At 44.6% G+C, this 22888-nt stretch overlaps 1 protein-coding gene across 14 annotated transcripts in view; it reads right to left on the bottom strand.

The window, feature by feature from the left end:
• Positions 1 to 22888, bottom strand: part of Utrn (utrophin) — a 503427-nt gene that overhangs the window by 320542 nt on the left and 159997 nt on the right. For all 14 annotated transcript variants that reach the window (XR_010063620.1, XM_008758594.4, XM_008758593.3 and 11 more), the window contains 6 exons: positions 19518 to 19759; positions 18772 to 18952; positions 16159 to 16304; positions 14520 to 14732; positions 2943 to 3056; positions 2030 to 2185 (listed from right to left, as the gene is read on the bottom strand). Coding sequence is in view for 13 of the 14 variants with exons in the window: in XM_008758594.4 (XP_008756816.1) it covers positions 2030 to 2185; positions 2943 to 3056; positions 14520 to 14732; positions 16159 to 16304; positions 18772 to 18952; positions 19518 to 19759 (1052 nt within the window). In the remaining variant the exon portion in view is untranslated. The remainder of the gene's footprint in view (positions 1 to 2029; positions 2186 to 2942; positions 3057 to 14519; positions 14733 to 16158; positions 16305 to 18771; positions 18953 to 19517; positions 19760 to 22888) is intronic.

The raw sequence follows: 22888 nt of genomic DNA on the forward strand, positions 1-22888 counted from the left end.
ATCATTATTATAATTTCCCCTCATTAAAAATATGTTCAAAATGAAGGTGTTGAGCTAAAACAAGAACAAAACATTCAATCCTGCCACCATAGGCTAAGTTCCCATTCCCTCCCCCACTGTCCAGTGTTACTGTCTTCCCCATCTCTCCAGGGGATGCACTTTTCACTGGGTCATCCAAAGCCTCTTCCTGGTAGGTCGAAGTTAAAGCTTGATCTTTAACTGAGATAACCTGACTCAAATGCCCCTGGCCCTATTCACCTCTCTTACTCATTCACCTCTCTTACTCACTGTCTTCCAGTCCTCATGCCCCAAGGGCACTGAAAATTCCAAAAGAGAAAAAATAAAAAGCAGCCTTTGAGTGGGCGGAGTCATCTCTACCTCAATCAATTTACCACCCCACCCCCCAGAAGCTTCTCCTCCCGAGTTGTTATCATTCAGAGAGCCACAATCATACAGAACGGGCCATTTGCCAATCTCCCGAGCCACCCAGAAATGTCAGTTTTCCATTTTCCATTGTCTTCCACCCAAGTCCTGTCTCTGTTCCCAAAAGACAGTCCCCACGTGGTACTTCTGACCGAAAGCAGGATCTCTCCAGCCAAGAGTCATCAACTCTTAGATCTCTGCAATGACCTAAGTGCGGTCTCTGCTTTCGCCGGTGGCTTCCCGAAGCAAACCCGGTCTATGCAAAAGCTGGAGGGGCCTTAAAAGGTTCATCACGTGTCGCGTCTCTGCTCAGGACTCCGAGACTCTCAAACTTGAGCCAGTGAGCTCAGCAGGTAAAGGTGCTTGCAGCCAAGCCTGGTGGACTGATTTCGATCACCCAGATTCACACAAAGCTAGAAGAGGACTGACTCCAGAAAGCTACTCTGGAACTCTGCCGGCGCACGCGTGCGCGTAGACCCACAATAATAACGAACAAAGTAAGTTGACGAATTCTCAAGAATGCTCACACTAGATGTCATCACTCTTAAAATTAAATCCAGACTGCTTGCCCCAATGACGACCTATTTCCACCCTACGTTCTGACCTCAGGTATCCCTAGTTTCCATATCACTAACTCCTTTCATTCTATTCCAGCTGTAGCACCCTGGGTCCTCAAGAAACACACCCAGTTGTTCACTTCCACAGTTGAACTTTAAAACAGAAATTCTCATACTGTATGTCTGTACCCAAATCTGGCGTGGCCTGCCCCTTCCTTGATTCAGGAATCTACAGCCATGCCCCAGTCTGAGCTACTCCCTGGACAGCCTATTGGAAGCAGTTCTACCTTCTCTTAACTCTTGGCTATCCCTCTCTGGCAGTTCCCTTGCCTCACAGGGTTATAAACAACTCAAGGCGAAGCTCTTCCCCCGTCCATTGCTGTGTCCCAGAGCACCCAAGGAAGCCTGACAGCGGACGATAATTAAACAAGTACTACACTGGGCTGAGTAATAAATATTTGCTGCCTAAAAGATTAATAGCTACAGTTAGTGGGTACCACACTCACATGTCCTCAAGGCAAGACAAGTGTCATAAGCGACTGTGGGGAGCTTGATTAAAGTCCTGAGTCTCACTGAGCCAGCAATACTCTTCCTTAATTGTAAATGTGTGTGTATAATATATACACATATATATTATATATATAATATTCATACAATATACTAACATAATATATATTAAATTTATGTAATACATTAAATATTAAGATATTTATTATACCTTATATAGTTAATAATATATTAAACACATATCTTTTTTATATATCTTATATACCTTTTATATATTACATTTTAGGTAATATATAAATAATAGTAAATACTTATATATTATATCTATATAAGATATATGTATTTTTATATATATGCTTTAATATACATTTAATATATATCTTAAAATTAAGGAAGAGTACACACACACACACATACACACACACATCCATGTGAGTGTGTGTAAGCACATATGCTTAACTATGTTTCATGTTTCCTGTCAAAATTATGAAGCACTCTTTTTCAGTTTGGTTTTCCTGGTCTAGAGAAGGTCCAAAGCTCACCTCTTGGCTGAATTTCTCCAGTTGGGATTGGTAATCCGCTAGTCTTGTCTGTACCCATGTCTTGACTCCAGTGACGGGACACCTCTGAAGGCTAGTCTCTATGTCCCTCAGGTTTTTCAGAGATGACTCGATTGTTTCGATTTCATTGGCAAATGTCTGAATACAGGAAATAAGCCCATGTTAGGTCTACTCCCATGTAAGCGGACATCAGTACCACGCCTATCTACCTGGATCCTGCAAAGGATCTCGCAAGGACATATAGCCTGGAAGTCAGGACGCTCAGCTCCTTAATAGATGACTCACCTCAAGAAATTCATTTCTCCTGGCATTTAATACAGTCGCTTGCTAAAAATTAAATTAAAATTACTTGAATCTCAGTGGGAAATATGACTTTTAATTAATTTAGAGCAGCGGTTCTCAACCTGTAGGTCAAACACCTTTGAGGGTCACGTATCAGACAGCCTGCATATCAGATATTTACATTATGATTCACAACCTTAGCAAAATTACAGTTATGAAGTAGCAATGAAAATAATTTTATGGTCGGGGGTCACCATAAAATGCTTCACCATAGATATGCTTCTCATACAGGCTCATCATGAGGTACAATGGCAGCAACATGCTTGTGGTAATCACTACTTTAAGATAGTGTGGTAACAGAAGAGAACGGCTTCTGAGGAAATAAACCTACTCTCGTGCTCGTCCCAAATTCTATAACCACAGACGGCAATAAAATGTGAACAATCTGTCTGTCCTTTATTAGCTATAAAGCCAAAATAAAAGCTTTATGATAAAAGACCCTTTATCTAGACCTCAGAAGCCCCATTCTCATAATTTTAATAACGGCGATAGACAGAGAGCAAGAAGAGAATGTCATTTATTCAAGCAGGATTGCCAGAGCAGCAAAACTCACGGTGCATTGGTCAAGCTGCCTCTGCAGGGCAGTGGTGTCTCCTTGGGCAGCCTGCTCTTTCATTAGGAAGTCTTTCACGCCATTCGTCCACTTCTCGATGACTTCTGAATCAGCCTAAATCGAACACAATAACAGAGGGGGATATTATTCAAGTGACATTCAACCCCGCCACATCTCAAGCTCTGCTGGGACTAAAGAGAAAGGCGCCATCTCAAAACTCGATATCATCGTTTTCATTTATTTTGTTTCCTCTTTGAGGCCTCCCAACTTGGAAAATAAGTCCTTAGTTTATTCTCAAAGTAAAAGTTTCCAAAGATGACCGTTGAGTGATCATTCCACAAGTCTCAAGCCACTCCGGAATGAACTATTTCATTTAAACGCAAGCAATATTTAGGACTATGATTCAAATTACAGGAAAAATGCTATTCTAGTCATAATTAACTTAAAAAAAGAACTTTCGCTGTCAACTAACTTAGAGCAATGTTTTCTCGAAAGTCACTGGGGCTGGGAGTAAGCACTGAACCTCATGAAGGAAACCTAACACAGGACTCTTCATTCTTCCAGGGGATGCCTCCTTCTTTGAAAACAGAACTAGCCACTGCCTGGTCTATTTCAGTTGTTTTAACCACTCAAAGTCAGTAAGTACAAAGAGAAGGCAAATGTTTTCTAGAAAGGGTAGGCTTTAGAGAGGAGACTGCAGAGGAGTAGCTCTATAGAAGACACACGTAAACTTCAATACTAAAGTGGCAGCCATATTTCCCAAAGCCTCCTGCTCCATCACTGGTTAGTCTGCCTTGCTAATTTCCCCAGAGTTTCCCTAAGCTCCCTTCAGTTCTTTCTCAATCACTCCTAGAGACAGAGGTAAATGTGAACGGTCACGTCCGAAAGTAACCACCACGGGTCTCCTTAGTCCTGTGAAGGTTAAATATTCTTTCTTTCCTGATGTTTACTGGGCACAAACCATTCTGGTCCATGTGCTCTATAAACAACAAAAAAGTTATGTAATATTCCTTTAATATACCAAACAAAAACGACTATTATTATTCTTATGAAGCTGGAATGGATCGTAAAGACAGAGCTAGCCATAGAGGTGTGGCAAGTTACACCTATAAAAACCACCTAAAGGGGGTTGCGGATTTAGCTCAGCGGTAGAGCGCTTGCCTAGCAAGCGCAAGGCCCTGGGTTCGGTCCCCAGCTCCAAAAAAAAAAAAAAAAGAAACACCTAAAACCATTCTGGAGTTTTCTTATTGTGAGGCTTCTTTTGGGTTAAACCTGTTTGTTTTGAAATACATCAGCCATAACATTAAGACTCACTGAAAACCCCAGTATTCATAGTAATTACCTCAAAATAACCTTCCCCTACCAAACATTGTTTAACAGATGGCTAGTATAACTATAGAACTTGATCAGTATAAATGCTAAATTGTGCTTTATTATGCTGACAATAGCAGTTTTAAAAACAGACCAACGACAAGCCAACAGAGTAATTAAAACTTTTAGCCTTTCCACTCTCCTAACCAAGCACCCTCCTCCCAACCTCTCTTCCTAGCTTTCCTCTACTTGGAAACAGGACAGAGAAACACAATTTTCTAGTGGGCATGTGTTTGGGGTCTGGTTCGTTGGTTGGTTGGTTCGATTGTCATAATGATGCCCATCGTTGATAATTAAATAAATGCTAATAAAAGTGGAAGTAGGGGCTGCAGAGATATCCCAGCAGATAAGAGAACTCACTGCTCTTACAGAGAAGCAGGGTTCTCTTCTCGGCACCCCCAAAGCAACTCACTCACATTGTCTTTAATTCCGGCTCCAGAAGATCCACTGCCCTCTTTTGGCCTCCATAGGTACTGTGTGTACATGGTTCAAGTACGAACTTAAAAGTACTCAGATAGGCACATAAGATTTGGTTGGTGGTTTAGTCCCTGGGAGCTCTGGGGAGGGGCGGGGGTGTCCGGTAAGAATTCTTAATGTGGAGGAAACATCAGAGAACAGAAACAGGTAAGAGATAAGAGCAGTGACACATTAGGAAAATGCTGACAGGAACCTGATAGAGCTGTCTCCTGAGAAGCTCTACCAGAGCATGACAAATACAAAGGCAGTGCTCACAGCCAACCATTGGACTGAGCATGGAGGTCCCAAAAGGAGGAGTTAGAGAAAGGACTGAAGGAGCAGAAGGGGTTTGCAACCCCATGGGAAAAACAATAATACCAACCAACCAGATCCCCCAGAGCTCCCAGGGACTAAACCACCAACCAAAGAGTACACATGGAGGGACCCATGGCTCCAGCTGCATATGTGACAGAGGATGGCCTTGTTGGACATCAATGGAAGGAAAAGCCCTTGGTCCTGGGAAGGCTTGAAGCCCCAGTGTAGGGGAATGCCAGGGTGGGGAGGTGGGAGAGAGTGGGTGGGTGGGGGAGCATCCTCATAGAAGGAGGGGGAAGGAGGATGGGATAGGGGTTTTCCAGAGGGGAAACCAGGAAATGGGATAACATCTGAAATGTAAATAAAGAAAATATTCAATGAAAGAAAAGAAAAAATTAAAAAGTGAAAAAATAAAATAAAATAAACCACTAAAAACAAAAACAGGCTTCATAAAGCCTGCCTTTGAAAAATTGCCTGTTTGCCCCGTTGCCTTGTTAATCTTGATTCTGAACTTCTAAAGAACGTAGTCTTTCTACGTTACTAGGAAATCCGCTGAAGCTAATTTTGAAAGAGGACAACAGTTTCACAGCTAAGAGTTTTCATTAACACACACAGGTGCCTCATACGCCAAGGGGGCTAAGAGTCGCAGTCAGCTCTGACTAAAATAGCTTTAACTCATCACTGCAAAGTGAGAGGAAGTTTTAGGGGCTCCGACACCTCTCCCTCACCTTCTCAGACACCTCAGACCCAGGTGAGGATACACAACCCCGGAACACCTGTTCCTTCTTGTTCTTGGTTTCACGGAGGAAAAGAAAGAAGAATGTAGCAGACACACACAAGCCACACAGAAATGATCATTCTATCAGAGACACAGCCATAAAAAGGCATCCCTGTTTTCACTACAGAGAATCTGACACGTAACCCCTGTGCCCCATGATGGCGTGATGCCAAGCTCGGCAGCTAGCAATGTGGCTGTAGGACACTAATTCTGTTCTTGGCTCCTCAGTTTCTCACCTGTAAACCCAGAATAACAACAGCAACAACTGTGTTTAATTGTTCTGAAAATCACAGTGTTGGGACAGAGATCGCCACTGGGATGCACCCACGAAAGCATCTGCCTCATTATTAACAACACGGACCTCGTTAGAGCCGACGCTTCCAAATTCTAGAACTTAAGTCCTGTCAGAGACACTCAGGAGTGCCAGAGCGAGGATACGTTTGCTTAAAAATATTTTTTTTTAAAAAATGCTGTTAGCATTAACATTTGTTCAGTCCTATATAGCTGTTTTAAAGCACGTGGAAAATGGCCGTACTGAAAGAGTTCAATGGTGGTGGATCTGATGGGCGTAGTCAAAGAGCTCAGCAGAAGAAAAGTCAAGTAAGTGGGAGCCAGTCCAAACTTTAAAATGCCTTGCAGGAGCAGACTTAGGTGCCCCACCCTGTAGCCACCCTGTGTAGCAAGGGGTCACTAAATGAAGGGCAGCTGCCATCACTCTGCAGGAGAAGGACAAGCCTCTGCTCTGTCCTCCTCTTTCACACTCCCCAGAGGGTCTACTTTTCCCTAGAAAGGAAAATCAATCAGCTCATGTTCCTGTCAATACCCCAGGCCAGCTCATCTGAAGTCAATGTTAATGCATTGTGCAAGATTAAGACCACTGGAACGGTTTTGAAGCAAATTCAAAGCAAGCTTTAATGAAACACTGTCCAGGATGACGGACTCTGGTCAGGTGCATTTCCGGCTTCTGAGAAAACAGAATCGCATTTTGCCAAGACACTTTTTTTTTTAAAGAATTATTTATTTATTTTATGTATGTGAGTACACTGTCGCTGTCTTCAGACACACCAGAAGAGGGCATCGCATCCCATTACAGATGGTTGTGAGCCACCATGTGGTTGCTGGGAACTGAACTCGGGACCTCTGGAAGAGCAGTCAGTGCTCTTAACCAGCCCTCGCCAAAACTTTTGCTCAACCTTTTTTTTTTTTTCTCTCGGAGCTGGGGACCGAACCCAGGGCCTTGCGCTTGCTAGGCAAGCGCTCTACCACTGAGCTAAATCCCCAACCCCTCGCCAAAACTTTTAAAGCAAACTTATAAGGCTATATATTTCCCACCGGGTCCCAGCAGGGGTTAGCATATATCCTGATGTACTTGCGCCAGGGTCCCTCCTGCCTGCCTACGTGTGATCAAACAATCTGGTGCAGCAGGGTCGAACAAATTTGTTAAGGGAAGGAAGAGCATGTGCCTCGTTAACTTAAATAACCAAGAGCCTCCAGCATTTCAGGAATTATCTGTCCTTGGGCAAAGGGCTTCTGGCCTGGCGATTTTGTTTCATGGATCTCTTCGGCACAGTAATGAAAACGCACACGATAACTCTGGCTCTCACATTTCACATTCCTCGGCTGAGTCCCGAGAATGTGAAAGAGTTCACAAGAACAATATAGTCTCTCTAGCCATTTAAGAATCACACCGCTAAAGCACTCAGGAGTTTACGATCTACAGTGACAAGCAATGGCTTCTTTGCCTCTGTCCAACTTACTAACAAACACAAGAACACACACACAGGCGCACACACACACACACACACACACACACACACACAGAGTTCTTTACGGAATTTCTCTTCTTAATAAGTTGTTGTAAAGTTCTAGGAGGAGCTCAGGAAGTAACTCAGTCAAGACTGTTATATACTTTCCTGGTAAGCATGGGGGACCCGAGACTATTCCACATAAAAGCAGGACATGTGACAAATGCTGACAAAAGGTAAGATTTCTGGGAAACAGGGAGATTCCTGGGGTTCACTGGCCAGTCAGAATAGCCCAACCTGGGACCCCCCCAGTGCCAGGGAGAGACCTTGTTTTAAAAATCAGTCCAAAGACAATCATCTGACCTCTACACATATTCTCATAAGCACACATACATTCTCTGTCTGCGTCTGTCTGTCTCTGTCTGTCTATCTCTCTCTCCTTCTGAGTATGTGTTTCTCTGTGTTTCTGTCTTCTCTGTCTCTCTCTGACACACACAACACTGCTAGGAAATTTCTAATAAAAATGTCTGCAAAAAATTAATCTGTCCTAGTCTAAGACAGTAATCATTTCTCATTCTCATTTTTATTCATAAATATCCAAACTGAAATAATTTGCTAATAATGTAGCTACTTAGAGGACCTTAAAATACCAAAGATTCTCCTTTGGAATGGTGAAAATTTTTAAAAACATTTCTTGAACAGGCACCAAACACCCTAGGGAAGGTTTCAGAGAAGAAATGTGGGGTCACGGAAACAGTCCCTTTTCACCTTACCCTGCCCCCTCTGGAGCTGGAGAGAGAAGCATTTTAAAGCTTGTAACCTCTGCACAGGAGAGCCTGAGACTCTAGGGTACGCTGCAGCCCCCCACACTAGACTAAGGCCACATTCCTGGCATTTTTCCTTCCAGCTTCCCCATCAGCCGGAATGTATGTGGATGCTTAAGCTGTTAATTTCTGCCTCAAGACAGGGACAAAGCCAGCTTTGAAAATGGAGTTAGTGCAGGAATTTAAAGTAAAGAGCTTCCTATTTTGCTCAGTTTGGAGGCATTCTGGAGACTGTAGCAGACACTACCTGGGGTTTCAACAGATACCATAAGCCTAACTGAAAAGAATGTCATAAAATGGTGTGCTGTCAGGAGAGGAATACAAAGAATAACACTGTCACCACATCAGCTCATCTAAAACCGTGTCCCTAAATCCAAGGTGTAGAATGGCCCGCTGTCTCCTGGAATGAGTAAAAATGATGGGGGGGGGGGGGAATGGGGCAATATTTTAATTATTATATCAGGCTTTTATTCTTTAGAAAGGTTAAATTGGCCACATACTGATTTTTTTTCTTCCTTATCTTGACCCTGAAATACTTCCAAAAATAATTTCTAGACCTGTGTCTTCAATGGCAGAGTCTCCAGCCCGTCTTTTCAGCATTCTGGGGAAGAACCCGTTGGTTCGGCGAGTGTCCCTGACTTTGAGCAACTTTAGGAAGGGAATGGAGCAGACAGTTGTGTGGTCCTAGAGGTTAAGTGGGTTTTAGACCTTTCTGTCTGAGCTCACTAGAGAAGGGGCAGGGTCTGACAGACCTACAGAGTGACTCACTCAGATCACAGCCATTCCTATCATCTTACTTGCTGGGCACCCCACAGAGGTCTCTCTTCAAAGAGCTCACACCCCGGGAGGGAAGGGAGTTCTAAGCTGGTAAAACTCCACAGGGTGTGTAGATTCCAAGCACCCACAACAACTACAAAAGGTGAGGAAGGTTCTGGCCCTCCTTTGGTGCTGAGCAAGACTGATTGATAACTGGTCACGATGTTTGTTCTTAAAGAATTGGCCTGGGGGTGGGGGTGGGGTTGTAGGCAGGGGTGGCAGAAGAGTGGCTCAGTGGTTAAGGGTACCACCCGCTGCTCTCCCAGCAACCACATGGTGGCTCACAGACATCTGTAATGGGATTTGAGCACTTATATACAGTGAATAAAAAAATAAAGCTTAAAACAAAAAAAGTACTGTACACATTTAAAAAAAAAAATAAGCCAGGGGAACTCGATATACCAACAGGTATGTGTGTGACACGTTGAGAGGAAGGCAATATAGTTCAGGGTAGTCCTTCGGGACCCGTGATTCTCTCCCAGGCTGATGTCACTCACAGTGGAGACAATGGACAAGCTAGAAGAGGAAGGGGCAGGGACCGTGTGATTAAAGTGTGGACATTTCACTCTGATGAAGATAACCAGAGCGTCAAAGGGAAGATGAATTTCCAAGGAAACAGTTGGGCGTCAGGAGTTGAATTCGAGTGCTGGAACTGTTAGAAAGTGGAGGGCAGAGCCAAGAGGCAAAGCTAGGTTTAGTGTGCACTTGGGAACGCGCTGGTAATGTCCCAGGTATTCCCCCACTGTGGGATCTTCAGTAGGGCAAAGGAAGTAAGACAAAATATATCACAGTCCGATAATAACCAAAGATATTAATTACTACGAGGGGAGAGAGAGAAAGGAGCAGAGGAAAAGGAGCCTCATTGGATTTTATTTTGCCCTCATGATGCATAAGAGAATCCTATCACTAAAATCAATAAGGAAAAGAAAAAGCCTGTTCCATGCTTTTCAAATGTCTTGCTGCCTGGAAGGGAGGGGATGGGTTGTAAATGGACAGCACAGAACAGATTGTAAGCCCATATTTGTGCCTAGAACTATGGGAGAGCGTAGCAGTCTAACCTTAGCCTGTAGGAAAGGAATTAGCTGCAAAGACAAAGGAAATGTCAACAAATGCCAAGAAAATAAGAAACAACTATGACCACAGACACAAACATAGGGACTCCTCTTACAAATATCACAGGGCTGGAGGGAGGAAGGTAAGATAGGCACACCACCAAAATTAATTCAGCTTCTAAAGGTGCTACTTGAAAGGCTTTATTCGGGGCAGTAGTATTTACAACCTATGCTCTGCACTCTATTGAAATGTCTGTATAAACTGATGATGTGACCACTCCATGGTACGGTGAAGGGAAGGTTTATATAGAGCAGAAAGTGTTTGGAGATAAGAGATTTGGGGATCATTTGTTCGTGAAGTGGGAGAAGTTGCTAAAATCTGTGAGACTGGATATCTAATGTGCCCTCTCTGGCCATTAACTGAGTAGGACTGGTGTCATTTGCAGCAAGACATAATGGAGCCTGAGTTTGAGAAGGGAGAGATGAGAAAAGGGGGGGAAAGGGTCAGGAACAGGAATTCTGCCAGAGGGGGGATTCCAATAATCTCTAGGAGGGAGGGGAGGGCATGTGCGGAGAAAGCAGGTGGAGGGAAGAAGCAGTTAAAGAGGCAGAATCTAGATCCAGAGTTGAATATGGTGGGAGGCAGAAGCCAGCAGAAGTAAATGAGTCCCATGGTAACAGAGTCAAATCAACAGTTTGCTTGGGAAAGGGGTCTGATTGTGCTCCTCCCAGATTTCAGCACCAGACATAAAAACTGACTGATGTTGTTTATGAAATCTGAGAGAGAGGGAACAGCCAGAGGCATCTGGAAGAGTCCAGAGCAGAGAGAGAGAGAGAGAGACAGAGAGACAGAGAGACAGAGACAGAGAGACAGAGAGACAGAGAGAGACAGAGAGAGACAGAGAGAGACAGAGAGAGAGGCAGTTGACTAAACATGGCCAGCAGACTGGACATGGCCAGGAGAGAAGCAGGAGCACGAGGGGGTGAGGGTGGGGTGTCAACACAGGACAGGATGACAGAGAGGAAGACAGGCAGAATGGGCAAAAGAAAAAGCATAGGTGAAAAGGCCAGGTTTTAAAGAGAGTGTGGGGGATGGTAACCCCATAGGAAGACCAACAGTGTCAACTAACCTGGACCCCAGGGAGTTCCCAAAGACTGAGCCACCAGCCAAGGAGCATACACAGGCCGGTCCTGGCCCGCAGCACAGATGAAGCAAAGGACTGTCTGGTCTGGCCTCAGTAGGAGAGGGTAGCCTAATCCTATAGAGACTTGATGCCCCAGGGAAGGGGGATACAGACACCCTCTTACACAGGAAGGGGAAGGAGGATGGGGCAAAGAACTCTGGGAAGGGAGATGGGGAACATTTGGGATGTAAACAATTTAGATAAATGGATGGATAGATAGATAGATAGATAGATAGATAGATAGATAGATAGATAGATAGATAGATAGATGATAGATAGATAGATGATAGATAGATGATAGATAGATGATAGATAGATAGATAGATAGATAGATAGATAGATAGATAGATAGATAGAAAGAATGAATGTATAGCAGGGGGAAGGGAAGCTTCTGAGCTAGAGGGGGTTTATGGTAAGAAAGGAAATGGAAAATGCTGGGATGTTAGCATGGACTCTGAAATGTGTAGCTGGCACTTGCGATGCTGAGGCAGCCTGTACTTTGGAGTGCTAATAGGCACCACAGATAGTCCTGTGTCCCTTTGGCCTTTTGGAATTTAAGGAAATGGAATTTCCTTTGGACCTAACAATGTCACTCATTAGGATCCTACCACAGTGTGTTCTATATTACAGAAAAAAAAAAAAAAAACAGAAAACCAGATTCCAATTAGTAGTATGTGTGGACTGTATGTACATCAAAATCCTGCAAAGGTTCACTGGGAATACAAGCCCACCAGGAGGACAGGAAATAGAATTGGGACTAAGAATTCTGTTGGCAATGAGTATTTCTCTATTATTCAATATCTGTACAATAGCAGTCCATGTATCACATATATGATTAAAAATGCATTTCAGGGGTTGGGGATTTAGCTCAGTGGTAGAGCGCTTGCCTAACAAGCGCAAAGCCCTGGGTTCGGTCCCCAGCTCCAAAAAAAAAGAAAAAGAAAAAAAATGCATTTCAAATATCAGCAATTTTTGATTTTTTACCAGGCTCAGCAGATACCCACACACCTTTAATCCCAGCACTTTGGAAGCAGAAGTAGGCGGACCTGTTTAATGTTAGAGACCAGCCTGATCTACATAGGAAGTTCATCTACATAATGAAGCCCCATCTCAAATAATAAACTAATTGACTTAATTAAATTAAGCAAACAATTCCACTACCTTATCCCTAAGAAACTCCATAAATTGGCAGTAACTCTGAAACCTGCTGGGCTCACTGCTTTAAAGAATGGAGATTAAAGACTAAAACCATCCATCAGGATATGGGGGTGCGGGGGGGGGGCCGGGAGTTATCCTGTGAATGTTTACCACATTTATCTTGTAACGTTATAAAGAAACTTCAAAGTTTTCCCACATGAATTCTGAGTAGTACGTTAACAAGCAACTCCTCTGAAACAAGGGAACAAGAGAGGCCTTTAGCATTAAAGTCACACGTGTGTTACAAGTATGAAGTTACACAATTAAAGAATAAATACAATTACTACCAGCATATAAAGATATATATATATCTTTAACACACAATCCCCCATCTGGCCACTAATAACTCCAATACTAGTCACAATGAAGTAAAGTCTAAAACTGGATTATGCTAAGCCCAGGACTCTCTTTTATATTTCAGAAGGATTTTCACTCTCTCGAAATTCCATATTCAAATACTGGCACACCACCCTTTTTAATTTTAAAATATCAACTCGTCACTGTCAAGAGTCAATGATTCTCAACTGAGGGACTGGCCAGATCGAATCACCTTTAGGCCTGTCTATGGGGAATGGCCTTGATCGTTAATTGGCTTAGATGTGACCTAGACATGTGGATGGCACCATTCTCTAGGCAGGTGATCTAGGACTGTATGAAAAAGACAGATAAGCATAGGTTCGAGAGCAAGCCAGCACGCAGCAAGTTCCTCCATGGTTTCCACTTTAAGTTTCTACTTCAGTGCCTTCCCTGACTCCCCATAGCAATGTGCTGTGATCAGGAAGTGTTTCCCGGAAGTCTCCCGGAGATGTTTTGGTCAGCATATTCTATCACAGCATCAGGAAAGCAACTGGAAGGCATACATTTAACCTGCCCTACAATAAACTCTTCAGGAGTCACTCATGAATTCCCCTAACTACATGATTTAAACTTGAAAATATAAAAGCAGTTCACACAGCATGGGTCAACCTTGAACTCTGAGATTGGGACTAAAAGGTTCTGCCTCTATGAAAGCCAACCCATGTGCCATAAAACAGCTAGCTGCATCCCTTGCTACCAAACCTCTGGTGTCCCCGCTCTACCACACCCCTAAGCCATGACAGTGACAACCAAAAATGTCTTTAGATTAACGTACATCTTACTGTGAAGGGGAAAAACAAAACAAAACAGTGCAATGCGTGACCATCATTAAACACTTTGCAATCACGGACAAGTATAATTCTCATGCATACCACTGTAATATGTATGTTCTGTGAGTATAGCAGAAGGTTGTAAAAGCTTCTCACTTGTAGTAGGAACACTTGACGTTGTGTGGCAGAGTATCTAATTAGCATAAGACCCTGAGGTAACCCCCCTTACTAGGGGTTTAAAAAGCAGCTATGCACCTGCACCCCTGGCACTTGAGGATACTGAAGGATCAGAAGTTCAAGGTCATTCTTTGCTATCTAGCATGGTTTAGGGCAGCCTAGGGCATGTGAGAGCCTGCCCCCGTGTCCCCCACTGGATCCTCTGCTTCCAACTAAGGTAACTTCTTCCACTCTAACTAGTCACCCCTGTACTCTGAACACTGGTTCACAGGCCATGTAGACCCCAGTGCTGAAATTCTCTTAACCGCTATTAAGCTGCATCCTTGCCAAGGTCTTGTACACCTCTACCAAGAAGCCTTCTCTACAAGGCACATTAAGCTATCTCTGATAAGCAACTTGTAAACCCCAACTTAAGCATAAAATAAGTGTGGAACCAAGAATAAGGCAAAGTCTTTAGAAAGCAGGTACTCCATCTTAAGCGATGATCATATGTGCCCTCAATCAAGCCTAAACTCCTACCGGCCTCTCGATTTACCTTAAAATCTCTGAGTCTGGGGATGATTTCCTCAAGCGAACGTAAATCTCTGGAAACCTTGGTCTTTACTTTATTCCATTTGCCTTGGGCATCATCAAATTCTTGTCTGTACGTTTTCCCCACATCAGGAAGCATATTTTTCTCCAAAGCCTTCGTTTCTTCTGAAAGTTTATGCAATGTAGGTTTTTGATTCTCAAGGGTTTCATCAAGGGCCTGCAAAAGTTTCAAAAGATTAAAACCATATATATATGTGGAGAAAAGAGTATCAAAATTGTAAAGAAAAAAAGGGCATAGTAAGTAAAGTCAAAGCTTTCTTTTCATAAGTTAAGTGGGGGTAGCAAATATATTTTGTATATCAAAACCCCCATAACAGCTCACACAGTGTAGGACAAGAGCCTAAGGTCAAGAGTTAGTCTTTTTTATCAAGTACTCTGTAGAGTAGAGCAGTACTTCTCGTTCTGATGGTCAAGACTCCTTTGGGGGTCTAACAACCCTTTCATGGGGGCTGCAGATATTATGCATATCAAAGGTTTACATTATGATTCATACCAGTAGCAAAATTGGAGTCAAGAGGTAACATTGAAAATAATTTTATGGTTAGGGGTCACCACAACATGAGGAACTGTATTAAACGGCCACAGCATTGGGAGGGTTGAAAACCACTGGTATAGAGCCTTTAGGCCACTGGAATAAAGAAGCAGGAGAGTGATTTAGTCAAAATAATTTATGTGGCTCCCAGCACTCGGAGGGCAGAGGCAGGGGGACTGCTGTCAGTTCTAAGCCAGCCTGCACTACAGTAAAACTCTGTCTCGAAAGAAAGAAAGAAAGAAAGAAAGAAAGAAAGAAAGAAAGAAAGAAAGAAAGAAAGAAAGAAAGAGGGGGGAGGGAGGAAGGGGGGGGAGGGAGGGAGGAAGGGAAGGGAGGGAGGGAGGGAGGAAGGGAGGGAAGGGAGGGAAGGGAGGGAGGGAGGGAAGGAGGGAAGGAATGGAGGGAGAAGTGGCTCATCGTTAAGAGCCCTGACTATTCTTCCAGAGGTCCTGAGTTCAATTCCCAGCAACCACATGGTGGCTCACAACCATCTGTAATGAGATCTGATGCCCTCTTCTGGCGAGTCTGAAAACAGCTACAGTGTACTTGTAAATATAATAAATAGACTTTAAAAAAAAAAGAAATTAGTTCACTTAATACACCTCATGCCATTTTGGGAGATATATCTGGTAAATTAGGAACAGGTTTAGAATGTTATGTGAATGATAAAAAAAAAAAAAAAGACATTTTTCCTGGTACCACTTAATAATGTATCTTCGTAGGCCTGGCTCAACAGAGGAAGATGGCAACCGCACAAGGCTAAAGACAGAGTGAACTCCAACCCTGGAATTCATAGTGGAGGAGAAAACAAAGTTCCCAAAGTCATCCTCGGGACAGCACACACCCACCTCCACAATAATGCCAATAATGAACAATAATAAACAAAACAACAAAATAAATTCTATTTAATCTGTTATTTTTGAAGCAACGTTTTAACAATCTTTAAAGAAATTAAAAAATGACCTTTTTTTTTTTAAATCACTGAAAAGAACACTTCAAATACATTAACACCAACTCTCAGAAAGGGTCTGCGCTCCCAGAGACAGCTTACCTTTTTCTCCTGCAGGGCCTGCTCCACCGCTGAGGGATCGTTCAGGGCACTCAGAGAGGCCTGGGCTGCTTTTTCTGACTCGCTTAGCATTTTTTTCAGAGTGTTCAGTGTGTCCAAATACGCAGGTTCAGGCTGGCTCTTCAGCTCTGACAATTGAAACATGCTTACTGAGGGAAAACAACACTAGGACCCTACCACTGTTATCGTCTGCACCATTAATCTTCTGTATATAATAAGCAGACTCCAACAGATAATAAATTAGACCCCTGATTACAAATGAAAAGGCTCTCTATCGGCTAACAAGGTCGGCCATCTCTCTGGCATTTCAAACAGACAGACCGAGGCTTCATTCCCCCGGAGGCTGGTGTTCGAAATATTAACTCGCTAGCATTTTTCTTCACTTGATCATGATGAAAATGTCTCCATGAAACTTGAAGGACAACGTTCCTTCTGTCTCACACACCCTCTCCTTCCCCAAAAAAGCTACAACAAAGAATAAAAGGACGCAAAGACCCCTCCACTAGCCTTCCTGAAATCCCACGAGTGTACACAAACTGTATGGGAACCCTAAGACCCTGAGAAACAGGGGTGATTGGAAACCGCCAGCTACCACAGCGGATCCCTCTGTGCCTCTGGAAAAATCTCAAACAATCAGCATTTGTACAGAAGAGGAAGTGAGTTGAATGAGAAGCACCAAGAGGTGAAAGTAATTAGCAGCGTAAGTTCAACCGCCTCCTCCTGGTCCTTGTCAAAACGAAAAGCTTTGCTTGCACGGGTCAGCCCAGCCGGGAGATGCATCTGTAGGTTGAAGTCATGGCGCTACATGATTGGACAGCAGGAGAGAGGAGGAAGGGGAGAGATCAAGATGGAGTCTACGGAGGAAGATGGTTCAGATTTAGATGGATTTTATCTTGTCTTTATCAACTGGCAGTGGATTTATTGTATGGATGAATTGTGGCTTGAGAATTTAACATGTAAATCTAATTGCTAAATTATAAGTTTCTGGAACTTCGATTTTTACCCGGCTAAAGAGAACAGCGTGTGAAAGAAATGGCTGAGGGGCAGTTGGAACATGCGGATCTGGTTCTGTTGCCTGTGCAGAATGAGAACGCGCTGGGTCCACGGAATGAGGTGCGTGCGTGCGTGCGTGCGTGCGTGCGCGCGCGCGCGTGTGTGCGTGTGCGCGCGGTATGTGTGCGTGCGTGCATGCGTGCGTGTGTGCGCGCGTGTGTTTGCGTGTTTGCGCGCGCGCGTAGGTGCGTCTGTGTGCGCGTGCGTGGGTGCGCGCGCGTGTGGGCGCGCGTGTGTGGGCGCGGGCATGTATATGCGTGTGTGTGCCCGTGAGCGCGCGAGTGTGTGTGCACGTGCGTATGCGTGTGCGCGCGCCAGAGGTGGTAACTATCCCCAAGGGGACCAGGCGCGGAGAGGGCGGCTGAAAGGGAGACAGCCAGGAGAGGGCGTCTTGCGGACCACATGGCAAAGTAGCAGCCAGAGTAAGCCGATTCGGCTCGCAGGAACTGGTAGCAAACAATCCTCTTTCATTTTTACCCCAACAGGCATCTTCTCTGGTTTTTACGTCACACTGTAAGTTAACAGGTTTCTGTGAGCAAAATGCATGAAGCCCAAATGCACAGTCAAAAGAAAAGTAATGTGATGCCTTTGTCTAACACGCACACCTTCCTAACGCCTGTGCATAATGTGCAGGAGTTACCAGTGCTGGAGGTCACAGTCACCGCACCGAGTGCACACGGCACCGAGTACACGCGGCACGGAGTGCGCACGGCACATAACAACTTAGTGCAGCAGCTGAAGAGAAGGCACACACAAGCGTTCCAAATCCGGCTACCCCAGCCAGCTTCATTCCAACTTCTGCCATTCCAACTTGTTCAACTTTGTTCAAATTCCGGGAGAGCAAAAGGGTTTCTTTTCAAGGATGGAGTGGGGCTACTGAAACCTTAACCACTGGGAGCAAGCAGAAACCGGTGATGTTTTTGTTTGATCCGAGCAAAGTTGCTTCTCCCATAAAATTCTCCATATGGGAGGGAATGCAAACCACGTGCCTGGCAAGCATGAAGCACTGGGGTTCAACCCATCGCCACAAAAGGAAAACAAGAATCTTCCAGAAGTCATTACATCCTACTTACACAATTTTAGAGCATGTCAAGTTGACTTGGTTTTTTTTGGAGGGGAGGGGGGTTTGGGGAGGGGGGTATGGGGAGGGGGGTCTTGAAAATACAGTCACTTCACTCCTTGTTGTTCACACAGGGTTTCTCTGTGTAGCTCTGGCTCGCCTACAACTCACTCTTTAGGCCAGCCCGACCTCCACCTCAGATTGCCTATCCCTCTGCCTCCGCTCCTGCCCCTGCCTCGCAAGTGCTGGAATTAAAGACGTGTGCTACCACCACCTGGCCAAGTCTGAATATATTATAAGATGTCAAGCCACAAAGCCACAGGGGTACAGAGGAAGACAGCTTGAAGCCGGGATGAAACTCAGATGGGAGTAATTTTTGGATTAAGGCAAATCGAGAGGAGAGAGGGATGGAGAGACAGAGACAGAAACAAGAGTCGGAGACAGGCAGAGAGAAGTGGCTGCAGCAGAGAGCCCATATTTACCATTTTCTAGCTGTTGTTGGTATTCCTCTAAAGCCTTCTGCACAGCCTGGTAGTGACGTCGAAGGTCATCAAAACCCTGCTGGACAAAACCTGGGACAGAGGGCTGAGACCTCAGGGCTGAACAGCTTGCACACAGTATCTCAATTCTGGGGTGAAGGCCAAGGAGGTCTGTCAGTTCCCTCTGAGGAAGAGAAAACACAGTCACTTCACTCCTTGAAGATGAGTGCCCCCATGAAGAGCTCTGAAGAAAATGCACACAATGCCCATGACACAAGATCCACGTTCACCGACTCTCCACTTTCTCCTCAGACTATAGGACCTTTGCCTTCACGAGATACAGCTTCTTGGGCTACAGACACGGCTCAGTGGGGCAGAGCCCTCGCTGTGCAAAAATGGATGCCAGCACCCATGTAAAAATGTGGGTATTGCCACACCCTGATGTTATGGGAGGGCAGAGACAGGAGGATATCTGGAACTTATTAGACATCAGGCTCCAGGTTCAGCGAGAGGCCATGTCTCAAAGGAACAGAGTAGAGTGTGAAGGGTAATGTCCTCTTCTGACCTCTTACGGCATCTATGAGATTGACCTCTTCTGGCATCCATGAGTAGACACACACACACACACACACACACACACACACACACACACATCATTCATCACACACAGGATGACATCTCCTATTTATACATGAGACTCAGCCCACAAAGGCTCTATAGTCCTATAGTCCAACCATTTCTCATCCTACCTGGCAGGAATCCTTTAAGCTTGGCAAAGACCGCTGGGGTGATTCAGAAAAGGATGCATCCCTCAGCCACTCTTCCTTCGCCCTGATGGTCTTTTCGAGAGCATCGAGCTGCCTAAAATAAGCATTTATATCCTCCTGCAGCTGGATCTTCCTTCCCAGATCTTCCAGCTGCTGAGAGATCATCTTCCACTCCAACAAAACCCTTTCCAGAACGTCGTTTATTTCTTCAGCCAAAAGGCCTTCTACAGAAACAAAAAGGTCTAAGTGCATCAAAGCAGACACTTCACATAGCAATACCAAAATTGTTTAGAGTTGGCCGTAGACATCTACCATAGCAGAAGATGAGGCAATGTCACATGCAACGGTCATACCCTTAGGTCCCTTCTAACGCAACTAAAAATCATCATGATGTGCTTGCTAATAACTGGGTATGCTTTAACCCCTTGACCTAAGGGGAATCGGGAACACTAACAATTCAGGGATGAGGTGGCCATCTCACAAGATACATCTACAAAGCACCAGCCAGTTCCTCTTCTGTACGCCATGTTTCCACCCTTGACACGGTAACACTCTGCTGGTTTATAATCTGGTGCAGGCAAATCAACTCAGATGCCTGAATTTGTGCAGAGTGTTGACGTCAGAGAACACGCCTTCTGCCATAGGAAATCGAAGCAAGCGGCTAGCAAAACTCAGAGCTGGCTCGAGTCTAGGGTGACAAAAGGTGCAAGAGTCCCCTTGCCTGCAAGCAAATGGGTACATGTAGGAACAGTAAGCCAGGTGCCAGGCTCACGAAGCATCGAGAAGCTTATAAAGTACTCTGAACAAAATAAGTAAATACAAACAATGCCAAAATAATCATGGCAGTAGCTATTATATATACACCTCAGAAATGCCATTAGATTATGTTCATCTTATAAGCTCTTATATTTATTTACTTATCCTGCATTGGGGGCTGCCATATGCCACGGTCTGCACGTGGAGGTCAGAGGGCAAACCGCTAAAATTGGTTCTCTCTTTCCACCATGCGGATCCCAGGGAAGGATCTAAGTCATTAGGTCTGGTGGCAAAAACCGTTACCCACTGGGCCATCTCTCCAGCCACTAAGAATCTTACATTACCCCCCCCCCCAGATTTTAGAAAGGTACGCAATGCTTTTAGAAATGATGAAAAAAATATCTATAACAACACGTCTTTCCACATTCTTCTCAGTGCTATAAAATATCATTAAATCATTTTTTAAATGAGTGTGAGGAGGTACAGGGAAGTGGAAACCTATTGAGGTCTGGTCTGTTGCTACGGACTGCGTTGCTAAATTCTGTACCAGAAGGTCTAGGCCTATCGGTGAATTACCAGCTTTTGTGTACAAACCTTGTTCCTTAATTTAAAACTATTGGTTAAATAAAAATGGCTACAGCCACTTACTGGAGAGATCAAAGGTAGGCAGGTTTTTAAGTTACCTGGTTGAGCACGGGAAAACTGAAAGAACGAGGGGGAGACAGGACAAGGGGCCATGAGGGGAGGTGGACCACGAGACCATGCCCAGGAGAAACAGCAAGTATCTGGGGTACACTGCTGGGGAGGTAGCCAGGCCAGCAATCAGAAAAGCAGATTAGGGGTTGCCTCCCACCTCGGCAATTGTCAAAGCCAAATAAAATCACCATAGTCTGAGTCTCACTCATTTGTAAGCTTAGATTGTACTACGGCAACCGAATCTATGAGGCAGACATTCGTGCTGAAAGGAGAGACTCGATTCCTTCGGGATGCAAGTAGGAGTGCAGCTGAAAGGGGCCATCTCTGTTGACATATATGATCAAGATCCACAGGAGCGGGGACTCAGCTTGAAAGGAAAATGTCATGGAGAGCAAGAACCCACCCATTTCACCAACAGTACAAATTCAGAAGGTTTTGTGTCGCACTACATCCCCCCTAGGAATCAGAGAGACAAGCATGCAGGCTGTGATTGAGAGGCACCACCCACATCAGCTGTTGAAGTGAGCAACCACCCCCCCCCCCAGCAAAATGCTAAGAGGTCATTAAACCTTAGCAAGGCACCACAGTCTGTGTGCAAGGCATTCACACCACAGTCTGTGTGCCAGCATCACTGTTCACAGAGTCATGGACAAGAAAAAAAGCACAGTTTTCCTTAACAACTATGTGAACCACGGGCATGCAGATGGTGCTTTGGCATGGCCAAATACCTGCTGGCAAATACTTAGACACATAAAATAAATCATAAAGAAAAATGTATTCCAAAGGCAATAATTGCAATACACACACACACACACACACACACACACACACACACACACAAAGTTAGATTTAAAACTACCAGATTAAAGATTTGGTTGGTCTAACTAACCTGCCACATTGTGCCTTGGTTGTTTATAGCTTTGATCAAGGGCAGAAACAGATATAGAACACTTACAAAGGCAGGCGAGTGGGTTCCACCCCTCCCTGGGCAGGAGTGGAATGCTACGTGAAGAGCCATTAACTACCATTAAAAACTGACATGAGTGTTAGTAAGCTCTATTGTAAGCATTCCTTGTGTTGTCCATTTTTCCCCAATACATAAAAAGGTGAGAGAAGGGGTGACCTAACTCCCAACATGATGTTCCTGGAGTCTCCTTACTGCTGTAAGCAAGAGGCCTGTCAGTAAAATAGCCAAGAAGGCTGCCCTTAAGCTGGCCTCAACCACTTGGAATGGCCCCACAGGTGCCTTAGGGGAAGCACATGACAGTCAAGGCTACAGCACAGACCCAGCTCCTAAGTGCAGCACCGACCAGAGCGTTTGAACACTAGCAAATACTGGATGACACCACACCCATTTCCACCCACATCAGAGCAGGAGTGCTTGCCTCGGTGGTCTCCAGGCATTAAGGTGATTGCTGCACACAGGACAAGTTACATTTGTAACTAATAAACAGAAACTTTATTTTTGAGGTTTGCTGCAATTGATACAATCACCCTTTCTCTGGCTACCTGAGACGACTGTTCGGCTCACTTGGTGAACTGGCTGGAAAATACACTCTTATACCCTCCCTGGATTGGAACGTTAGATCCAGAAAAGGCTTTTCTGGTGTGGTCTTTTCTGGCCTACTGTCAGTTGGATGAGCTGTGGAAGTGCTAGAAAGACAGAAGCAACAGAGACCGCAGCAGTGTCAGCCAGAGGGCAAAGCAGGCTGCCCTGAACCAGACCAGCAGTGGGGGAGCCGTGGTGGGGACCGGCTACTGGACAGCTTTAGAAAAGACCGCTTGTGTGTGTGTGTGAAGCCTTGGATGCTCTCTCTAGTATGTATGGGAGAAGTTGGAGGGAAAGGGGGAACTGGGTTTAGAAAGAGAGAAGAGGAAACACAGAACTGAGCAGTCCTGGT

This window comes from Rattus norvegicus, chromosome 1 (assembly GCF_036323735.1).
Source record: "Rattus norvegicus strain BN/NHsdMcwi chromosome 1, GRCr8, whole genome shotgun sequence".
Taxonomy (NCBI): Eukaryota; Metazoa; Chordata; class Mammalia; order Rodentia; family Muridae; genus Rattus; species Rattus norvegicus.